The following is an 11,199-nucleotide window of genomic DNA, read 5'->3' as shown; positions in this document are numbered from 1 at the left end:
CTTTTTAATCAAAGTCCGCTGTTCCTCAGAGCAATGTCTGGAACCACCCATTTTAAGTATTTCAGAGTGAAATGCACTATAACCAGCATGCACATTTGCTTCCTTCCTTCCTTAAATATGGGCCCTAACTGACACCTGTTTCATTGCACCGTTGTGACAAAAAGGGAGCTGAGCCAGAAGGCAAAGCTCTTAATCTATATCTTTTGTAGTGCTTTGATAGTGAATATTGTGGTAAAACTCTGGCTTTCAGTTGCCCCCCTACCACTCCAAATGTAAAACTGACATTTACAAATATGCAATAAAGCAATAACAGGGAATCAAGTACTTGGGTATATGTTTAAATTCATATTTACAATTCAATATCACACTCGCTGCTGTCAGTCCCAGAAAAGACCCTGACAACGCGGCATGTGTTTGGAACTATGCAGGCTTACATGAACCACGTGACCCCCGCTTTCTCTCTCTCTATGGCTATGGAGTCCATGTGGGGTAGAAGCTGCTGATTGGCTGATAAGCTTTCCTCAGGCTGCTTATTGGATGAACTGGATTGCACTATGGGAAATGTAGGGTCTTGACTCATGCTTGAGACTATGATCTCTCCACCTGCTGCTCTTGTTTCCCAAGTTCATGGAGGTGCGGTGATAAATATTTGGAGTACTGCTTTATTGTATTTTTATTTATTCTGCACAGTCATACCATAAGCTTTTTAGCGGTTAATCAGCAGTTTGTGTTATATGAATTCCCGTCCAGCTGTATTAAAGGGACAGTTCGAAATATACAGGAGCTTCAAACAGATCCAGAAGTGAACTACATCAAGAACCAGAAACCCTGAGCTCTGAAACTGCTTCAACAACAACTCAAAAGTAGTGGCTAACATTTCAGGAACTGTAAAGCATGGTGTTTGGGATTTGTAGTCCTGACGACATCTTTGTATCTGGGTTACAACTTGGGCTGCATTAGATGAAAATTGTTTGGGTGTCCAGACAACTAAACTGTTCCCACACAACTTAACAACCTCGACACAAAGATGTCTTTAGACCTCAGACTTAGAGACGCAGTAGTACGAAAGAGACAATACAGCAAAGAGTACTTTTCCATTTCAAATACTACATATCCTCAGTTGAGCGTCTCAAAGTGTAAAGGTGAAGAATTACCAGATTTCCAAATAATCACTTAAACATAAAGTCACAGTGTTTCTATAATGTACAAGCCCGTATTTATTTAAGGCTTTTATTTGAAACCATCCATTTTTTTTTTCCTTTTTGAAAATGGGCAAAACTCGGGTTTCACTCTTTTTCTTCAAACACTGAAAAAATACATTTAAATACTGGAATGAAGCTCCACACGGAAGCAGCAGAACAGAATCAACCAACCTTTTTTTTATATTTTCATCTTGTCCAGATACAAATAATCAGCGTGAGACATTCAAGTTGACAGACACTTTAATTGAGACACGAGTGAGCCTTCAACCAAGTGAGCATTTCCACGGACTCCCCAGCATCTCTACTCTTTAACCAAATACAAAAGAAAAACAAAACGAGTATTGCAGTGAAGCCGTCTTGAAAGTAAAGATACATTATTTACACTGAAAACAAAAAAACGCTACGTCATTTTTTTTCTTTAGAGAAGAGAAAAACAAAACGAAAAAAGATGAAATAAATAAGACTAAAAATGTGTTGTTTTTTTCCGTCCACATTCACAGCATGACAAATCATATTCAACTCGTTACTGTCGACCCCGTGTGGCCAGAATAGACTGAGATATTAGTAGGTAATTCAGTGATTATTGCCAAAAGCCTTAATCTATACATTATAATATTCAATACATACTCTGTATCTTGTTTAAAAAAAGGAGACATTTGGAAACTGCTACGTGGATGATTGTACAGCTTAAATACTTCTAGATATATATATGTATACTTTTAACCCCCTTTTGTTCATAGCTTTAACTCGTTGGCGACTTTGGAAGCAATGTTTTTGAAAGCGATGGATGATCCGGATATCCGTTTGAATCGGACGCCGTTGAGGGAGAGACGGGGCAGCTTGCAAACCTCCATCTCCCACTGGACCAGGTTCTCGGCGCACCCGTCCCCGTGGACGCAAAGAAGCAGGAAACTCTCTTGCTGCTCGTAGTCGCAGTTGTTGGCATCGAGCACCTTGCGAATCTCCCGCATGATGTCACAAGGCTCCATGGAGCTGGTGGTCCTCATACTCCAAGTGAATCTGAGGGAGCGGGGTTTACCGTCTTTATTTTCCCCTTTTTGATCCCCAGGTACATGGCGACTGTCGGGAAAAACACAGAAAGAAAAAGCTGAGTTGTAGTAGATCGCAGATTTGATTGGCTGTTTCTTCGTCACGAGCTGCTTTGACTGCTTCACGGGAGGAGGTTTTATTCTTTGGTGCGTTAAATATACGCTGTGACATCAGTCAAAGCAGCTGGTCTAAGTGTAAAAAGGAATAGTTTCAACGTTTTAGGCTTGTATTCGCTTTTTGCTGAGAGCTGGATCAGAAGATGGATACCACTCTCATGTCTGGATGTGAAATATGAAGCTCCAGCCAGCAGTCAGTTAGCTTAACTTAGCTTAGCACAAAGACTGGAAATGGGGGAAAGTGCTAGCCTGGCTCTGTCCAAAGGTAACAAAAACCCAGCTACCAATTACCATGTTTAATATATAACATTTAACCTCTCATCTAACTCTCAGGCGAATTTCCCAAAATGTCGGAAACTATTCTTTTTAAAATCCATTTGGCTCGTGGCCGGGTGTGTTTTGGTCTCCGCTAGGACACCCCCACCAAGCCCCAGTTCAAGCCCCCTCACGTACAGTAGCATCATTGCATTCCAGTCACAAAGCTCAGCATTCATTTCCCCCCCCCAAAAAAAACTAGAAACAGCAAGATCGTTTGACAAGATTAGACACTTCGCTGAAAGTGTTTCCAGATCCTTTAAAAGACTCGTTCAACCATCTGGATAAAAACTCTTCTACCAAACCTCAGAAGAAGGTTGTCTGGTTTAGTTTCAGGTAGCTGAAAACGCCATACATTATTGATGAATTTATACTACATAAACCAAAAACTGAGAAGATTAATTATCAGTTAAATCCATTTGGGCTGATGTATCGATATCGCGATATGAGACTAGATCTCGTCTTAGATTTTTGGATATATCGTAATATGGTAGTGGTGTCTTTTCCTGGTTTTACAGGCTGCGTTACATTAAAGTGATGGGTTTTTTTTTTACCTTGATTATATGATTATTTACCTTTACTCACCAAGTCATTAAATCATTTCTGGAGAATATTGATCAAAAATCTCATTGAGTAAATAACATTTTCTCAAAGCACCAATAGTCAAGCATACGATATTGTATCAATATCAAGGTATTTGGTCAAGAATATTGTAATATTGGATTTTTTCTATATCACCCAGCACTATTTGAAAGGGATTTTATTTTGAGCTATTTTGTGCCCAAATCCGTCCGAGGGACGACGCAGCCCATCCGTTTTGCCCCAAGGTGGCCAACTTTCTGTTCATTCACTTATTAGTTTATTCATACTAAATATCATGTGTATCTTTCTTGTGCCGTACAAAGTGAGCAAAGGAATATTGAACTCTTAATAATCCATTTAAGAGGCTCAAAGTCCATTAGAATATAACTAAAATCTAAACTTGTGTCAACGCAAGGGACAAGGTTGTTCTACAGAATTCCTACATTTTTTGTCCTTTAAAATGAACCCAAAAGGACAGAAAAATGGAGTATGAATGGGTTAAATGAATCTAGTTAATGAACAGTGGGCGGAATTTATTTGTAATCCAGATGGTGAAAAGGAGTCTTTGAGGATTAAGTGTTTTTAAATAATCATATTTCATTTTCCAGAAAACATAGCTCTGCAACTATGAATGTAATGTTAACGAGGGCTAGACACATCCATGCTGTATTATTAATGGCAGGTTGTTTTTTCCCCCCTTTTTTTGGGGGGGAAGGTATTTTTCAAGTTGACAAGACAAATATGCCATGCTAACAGAGCAGCACACGAGTACAGAGCCATGCAAACAATACAATAGAAAACAAGCCAAAGCACCCAGAAATGCAGCAGAGGGGGCCTCATGTGCAAAGACGAGGACAAACGGAACGTTTAAAGGGCCACCGACATATTTTTTTTTGGGGGGGGGGTTTAACCTCACCTTGAGCCCTCAAGTCTCCCGTTTCTCTCAAACTCGGTTGAGACTCTGAGGCGCATCAGAAGATCAGACGGGGAGGAGGAAGAACAACAAAAAAAGAAGATAAAGATGTGGATTGTGCACGACAAGAAACAATTAAAAAAGAAAAGAAAAAAGACAATATGTGACGTGTAAATAAGCAGGACAGTGACACCGATGTGAAAACAACGAGAGCCACCACCGAAGAACACAAAAACACAAAGAGATGGAAGTTGTTCTTTAGTTGAACTTCCAGTGAAGAGTCATGAAGGAAAAATAAAAACAGTGATGGATGCTCAGACAGCGATCTCTAACTTAAGACAACACCTTAAAGCTGACAGAAAGAAACACCCTGAAAACACAGAAATACATCCCAGGAACCGGTGGGATTGAGTCGACCCAAATAATTAAGAGCAGAACAACGAGATGGGACTCCAGCAACAGGTGAGCCTCCGCTAGGGAGGGGGTGGGGGTGCCGTGGGACCATTCATCGGCATGGGGCCCATTATGGGGCCCTTTTGCAAATGATCTGTATCTGCGTTGCGTTTGCTAACCGCTAGCGTTATACCCCCACAACACTGACTATATCTTACTGAGGATTATTATTAAATTATTATATTGAACGGTTCTCACTGATTAAGCAGTTTCTTAAAGCAAGAGTTTGTGGAATTCCAGATATCAGTTTTTAATTAAATTAACTACTAGCAATCGTTATTGCCCTAGTGAAGATCTCTAATATCTTTATTATCTTTTCTCTTACTTTCCTCCTCAAAAAATGTATTTGAAAGATCTAGATCTATTCATTTTTGGTGGTTCTAGGTTGGAATAGCTGATATGGTTACATTTAACATTATGAATTAGCAAATTTAAAAAAACAACTACGTAAAAAAAATATATACATGAGCTAAAAAGGTCATTATTAACCCTATCCTAATGTTCCATCTAATGAATAACAGTGGAACAAAATCGATGTAATCTTCCACGAGACGTGGGTAAAAGCTCCAGAAAAGGCTTGTGATCTTAAAAAATGAAAATATGCATAACAAATCCTAATTGCTGAATTGCGTTTAGTATTCATTTAGAAGGCGATCATATCCCGTTAATGTAGTTTTGTTTGAAAGCTTTATGATCTGATGTGACGGACAGCGCTGATCGCTGAGCTTTAGATTTTGTATTCTGACCGGGTCTCTGTTCTCGTCTTCCTCCTACAGACCAGAACTCCATCTGAAAGTTAAAAGATACCGAGGAGAAGTGGGAAGCTGCGTCCACAAACAAAACTAGGACACGTTAGCGACATTTCTGGGTTGATGCAGAAGGGAAACGCTTCTTGCAAAAGGGAGAAACTCGCGGCTCTAAAAATAAAACTAAACGTTCCCTGACAACGCCTGTGTCCCTGTGACTGAGACAGCAACACGTTCAGAGACAGAAGACACAATTCTCTACTTCTCAGGAGTAAGGCCGAGGCTCGACGAGCCTTTCATGGTCTACCAGTCAGATGTATGGCCAAACAGGACTTCTAATTCATGGAAATAGAGTTAAAATAGAGGAGAAAGTGTGTGTGTATGATGTTTTTGTGCATATAATAGTTGGTATGTAGTCCCACAACCGTGTCAAAAAAATGAGTTACATCTTACTTGAAGGTAGCTACACAGGAATGTCATGGGGGGGGAGAATCACCAGACGCCTCCCGCTATGATATCGTCACGATACTTATGCCTTGGTACGATATTATTGCGATTTTAAACAATATTCCAAAATATATTACTATTCATAACCCATTTTCCAACTTCTAAATTTTTCCCAATTTCAAATTAAGTCCCCAAAAGGAAACTTTATCAACATCTGTTTTATCTAAAAAGAAACATTTCTGTTTGTTCACATCATTTCAATTTTATTTCTGCAAAATGGGATTGTCAAGCAGACACTCTGACCAAATCATAATAAAAGATCCATATTTGGCGCCTGCGTATCGATACAGTACTGCCACTGAAAATATCACGATTCTATGTTGTATCGATTCCCCCCCCCCCCCCCCCCCCCCCCCCCCCCCCCGAGTCATGACCCTGTCATAAACATTCTAAACAAGTCCTTAACGTTGATGACGTAACGCTTCTTTTAGTAGGTGTCAGTCAGTTTGGTCATGACATGTTATGGTTCATGTGTTTATGACAGTGTCATGACACCCTTATGTAGATACCTTCAAGTATAGTGTTATCAAAACATGTGATGGCCTAACCAGGGGATTCCGCCATCACACCGGAACAATGCTCCGCCACCGCCAAGTCCAATTAAGGAAACACAATATTTGCAGTGTTTGCATAATTAGTTTTTTTGTGGTATTTTTTTAAGTGCTTGAAGAGCCAATAATTACTAAAGCGTATGTCATACAAGAGAGACAATAAACACAAATGAAGGGAATGTGTTGACATTTAAGATGTGTAGATTGATTCACAAGGTCAACTCATGCATAGAGTCAAATGCAAAAAAACAAAGCAAAAAACAAAACAAAAAACAAAAAAACGTTCCACCTTAAAAGTTGGCGGCAGCTTTGGTTCAGCACAGTGACTTTAAACAGTTTTCTTCTCAGTCTATAGCTAGCTAACTGTTAGCTAGTAAAATTAAAATTAGAGCTGGGCAATATATCAATATTATATCAATATTGTGATATGAGACTAGATAGTCAGAGATTTGGGATATTGTAATATCGTGGTGTCTTTTCCTGGTTTTAAAGGCTGCGTTACAGTAAAGTGATGTCATTTTCTGAACTTACCAACTTCTGACTGTTGTAACTGTTCTACCATTTGCCTTTATCCACTTAGTCATTAAATCCACATTATTGAAGATTATTGATCTTAAATCTAAGTGTGAAGATATTTTGTCAAAGCATCAGTTGTCAACACTACAATATCGATAGAGGTATTTGGTCAAGAATATCGTGATATCTGATTTTCTCCACATCGCCCAGCCCTAGTTACAAGGCAACAAAACATCTTTTCATTTGATAGCTACAGCTGTAAGAACAGTGGTTAAATAACCTTCGCAACGAGCCAGACGTCCACGTGGCAGCGGTGCGTTCAGGTACCTACCAGACAGCACTACACCCCTGGGCTTAGTGTCCTAACGGTTGTCCCTGCACCCTGTACGTATAAATCACGAGTTCTTTGAAAGTTTACAAGAAAAACTATTTGAAAAACAACTAATTCCTGAATATCGGCTGCATCTACTATGAGGCTCGAGATCGGAAGAGTTGTGCATTACAGTTGGTCTTTAAAAAAAAAAAAAACGGTTTCTGATCAGAAGTTGCTAGTTTGTTATTTTTCACTTGTCAAAACCAATCTGAATTATAAAGAGAAATAGAGTTGTTTTTTAACAGCAGCTACAGCTTCTACCAAGATATCCAGCACCAAGAGAGAGAGAGAGAGAGAGGAGAGAGAAAGAAGAGAAGAGAGAGAGAGAGAGAGAGAGAGAGAGAGAGAGGAGAGCGAGAGAGAGAGAGAGAGAGGAGGAGAGGAGAGAAGAGGAGAGAGAGAGGAGGAGGAGAGAGAGACACAGAGAGAGAGAGAGAGAGAGAGAGACACAGAGAGAGAGGAGAGAGAGAGAGAGAGAGGAGAGAGAGGAGAGAGAGCAGGAGAGAGAGAGAGAAGGGAGGAGAGAGGAGAAGAGAGAGAGCGAGAGAGAGAGATAGAGAGAGAGAGAGAGGAGAGAGAGAGAGACAAGAGAAGAGAGAGAGAGAGACAGAGAGGAGGAGAGAGAGAGAGAGAGAGAGAGAAGCTTTAATATCGCCCTATGTATTAGGTACTAAATGTATTCTGTATTTTATACCACCTTGCACTATATCAATACTATATCATAACATATTATGTTAATATGTTATACTGTCTACTACATTCTACACTGTACTGCATTTTATTATGTTACTATATTAAAACACTAAAGTACTACACCATTAATTATATATTATTCTGGGATGCGATGTTTACATATATACTGGACTTGGTTATGTGTTCTTTGGCTTCAATTGCTCTTATATAGTTCATATTTTTACTTCTATACTTACCCTAGTTGTAAGTGTCTTATTATATTTTTTACTTTCCTATTCCTTTGTGCATATTTCTGTCTAGGCTGCCAAACCTACGTTCCCCCGCTAATCTTATCTTAAATATGGAAGACTGCTTCATGGCAATACTGAATATGTGTATTCTTGATTAGACAACGATTTGCATTTCTGTCTGGTTATTTTTCCATAAACTGATTTTTCTCGATTGTCCTTCTTAAAAAAAAAAAAAAGTTCTTTATCATAACACATCAAAATAAAATGACATACATTGAGGGATTTTATCCATTATGTTGCCAGAAAATAGTAATTTTCTGGGTGCAAATGGTTAGGCAGACCGGAAACCACTACTACCACCAGGAAAACGTCTGAGTAATATCTCAAGAGATTAGAAAAAGCAGAAAATAGCAGAAAGCTCCCTGCTCCTCTCACAGGACGGGTTTATGGTTAACGTGGCTCCCAGCATGCACTGCAGCCTGAAGAACAGAAAGAAAAACAGGACGAGGGTGGAGGAGGAAGCGAGTCTAAAAATCCCCGACAGCTCCAGAGACTGGACAACAAGGGGACAGGTGGACAGACAGGACAGATAGCAGGGGGTCGGTCACAGAGGCTGTGATAGGACCAGACTGAGGGGGGGGGGTCAACTCAAGACTTTATCTCAGAAGAAGAGATTGAGGGATTGAAACGGCCCCTTACGCTAGATCTTCATCTTCCTACAACTCTCTATATCTTCCGCTCCTGAATCTGAAAGAAAAAATGGGAATCTGAAAATTTCCTCAATGAACACACGACAAGGAAGAAAAAAAAGAGAGAGGGAAAGAATATATTCAAATGTATGGACATGAGGACAGGCCAAGAAACGAAAAAAAAAAAACATGGCGGAGGATGATGAGAAGGAAGGAAGGAAGGAAGGAAAGACAGGCTTATCAAAGACTTACTAAGGGTCTTTCCTCCCTGGGTAGAGGGGACGGCAGGCCCTGTTTTGGCCGTCTGCCGTTTGGCCGGGTCAATACTGACCCTGAGAGGAGAGGAAGAGCAGCGAGACGTCAGAAGGTTAAAGGACACAGGAAGGTTAGGAGACAAAAAACACACAGACTGGGCTAGAGGAGACGAGGAGGAGAAAGAGGGAGGGGACTGGACCTAAAGAAGTCCTGAGGAGAAGGAGGACAAAAACTTGTTGGTTAACGTCCCAAAATGTGCTGAGATGTACGGAGGTTCGAAACGGACAGAATGTAGTGAGACGCTGTCAGACGGGTCAAAAACATAACCGATACATCAACACATGACGTTGTTAGTTAAATGATTAAAAAGGGACTTTCAAAATAAATGTATGAAATTTATACTTTACATTTAAACTTCAATCAGTTGGTTAAAAAAAAAATCGATACACTATAAACGTAAAAGTTATTTTACTCTCTCAGCTGCTTGTTTTATCGATTGATCTGCAAATTATTTCTCGATTCATCGTTTGGTTTAAAAAGAAGAATAGTAATAGTTCAGTTTTCTACTCATAACAGGCAGAATATCTTTGGGTTTTGGACCAAACAAAACTTTTTTTTACAGAAGAAAATAACCCATAGAGGAATTGGTCATTAAAATGATAAGTTTAGTTTCAGTCCAGAGCAGTGATTGAACCAGGGTTCATAGAAAAATGAAGGAGTTTAAAAATAAAATGAGCAACTGAAAGATAGAGTAAAATAAATCAACTTTTCGTTTATAGCATATAAATAAATAAATTTTTTTAACCAAGTGATTGAAGAGTAAATGAAAAGTATAAAGCTCAGTTTTACACGCCACAATAATCATTTAACTGACAATAATATTAATTGATGTGTTCAGTTAGGTTTTGGGCTCGTGTGACAACATGTGACCGCATCTGGTCTCGACTGAAAATGGAGACAAACAGAAAAACAAAACAAAGTCTGGTGATTTGAGTCAGACGGGAGGACCGTGGTGATGATGACTCCAGAGCTCTGGATGGTGAAGACGGTCCACCAGTCAGCCACTAGAGGGCGCTGCCGAGGCTAGAGACGGCACCCTGGGAGGGCCAAAAAACCTCTGCTGTTCCTGAGAGGCCACAGCTGAGACTCATCATCGCACCAGTGGCTGGTTATGGTGTCTAAGCACTTAAAAAGCTCCGTTTTAGGAATCCATTTGGCTTGTTAGGTTTTAGTCGTAGCGTACTGATAAGAGTCCCACCCTGAGCCCTCATCAGTGGGAGAAACCAACTGAAGCTCCCCCGACAGGAACCCACCAAGGATTAAAAGAGGGTCCAAAAGAGAGTCCAAGATTGTATTTGTTTCAGATTATTCAGAAAAGTTGATATTTTGTGTTTTACATTTATACTACTCTGCTGCGTACTCTTGGAGTAAATGTAATATGTTGCACAAAGTATAAAAAAGGTTGGATTTTGTTTTGTAGATTTAGTACCTGTGGTTATTAATAGCTCTAATAAACTGATCAGTGGAGTGTGTATGAGGGAAACCACCCTTATAGCCAGAGTGAAGCTCACACTGGTCTCAAAGTTTGGTATGGTCAGTCCATACCAGACCTGTGCAATCACTTCACAAATGGTTAACTCTTTAAATTACTGTGAGCGATTTTTTTTTTTAATGTATGTGAGATGTACAGAATGTGTGTTTGTTGTGTTATGGTTGTCTAAGCTACCGGATGCCTAAAATCTCCCTCGGGATGAATAAAGTATCTATCTATCTATCCATCTATCTATCTAATATTCTTCTTAAAATGATTCACAGAAGCCCAGAAATCCAGTTCAGGAACACCAAATACTCCCAAAAAAACAAAACAGAAAGTTGCAAAAAGGGACAAAATAGTTTACCGACAGGTCTTTAAAAAGACATTTACTCTTAGTTTAAGTTCTGAAAGCTGAACGAAACACTCAACACCACTGGATAGATCAACGGCAATCTACACAAAAGGCTGCATTTT

At 39.6% G+C, this 11,199-nt stretch overlaps 1 protein-coding gene across 27 annotated transcripts in view; it reads right to left on the bottom strand.

Moving 5' to 3' along the window:
* Positions 1 to 1,424: 1,424 nt before the first annotated feature.
* Positions 1,425 to 11,199, bottom strand: part of mark3a (MAP/microtubule affinity-regulating kinase 3a) — a 65,958-nt gene continuing 56,183 nt past the window's right edge. For 11 of the 27 annotated variants that reach the window (XM_032524757.1, XM_032524759.1, XM_032524761.1 and 8 more), the window contains 2 exons: positions 4,182 to 4,226; positions 1,425 to 2,282 (listed from right to left, as the gene is read on the bottom strand). In XM_032524757.1, coding sequence (XP_032380648.1) covers positions 1,937 to 2,282; positions 4,182 to 4,226 — 391 coding nt within the window. In that variant the 3' untranslated portion in view covers positions 1,425 to 1,936. Of the gene's footprint in view, positions 2,283 to 4,181; positions 4,227 to 8,946; positions 8,995 to 9,188; positions 9,269 to 11,199 lie in introns of all 27 variants that reach the window. The other 16 variants (XM_032524763.1, XM_032524764.1, XM_032524772.1 and 13 more) reach the window with 7 other exon arrangements.

The sequence above is a fragment of the Etheostoma spectabile genome, chromosome 9 (genome assembly GCF_008692095.1).
Source record: "Etheostoma spectabile isolate EspeVRDwgs_2016 chromosome 9, UIUC_Espe_1.0, whole genome shotgun sequence".
Lineage (NCBI taxonomy): Eukaryota > Metazoa > Chordata > Actinopteri > Perciformes > Percidae > Etheostoma > Etheostoma spectabile.
This window is presented reverse-complemented; position numbering and strand designations above follow the sequence as displayed.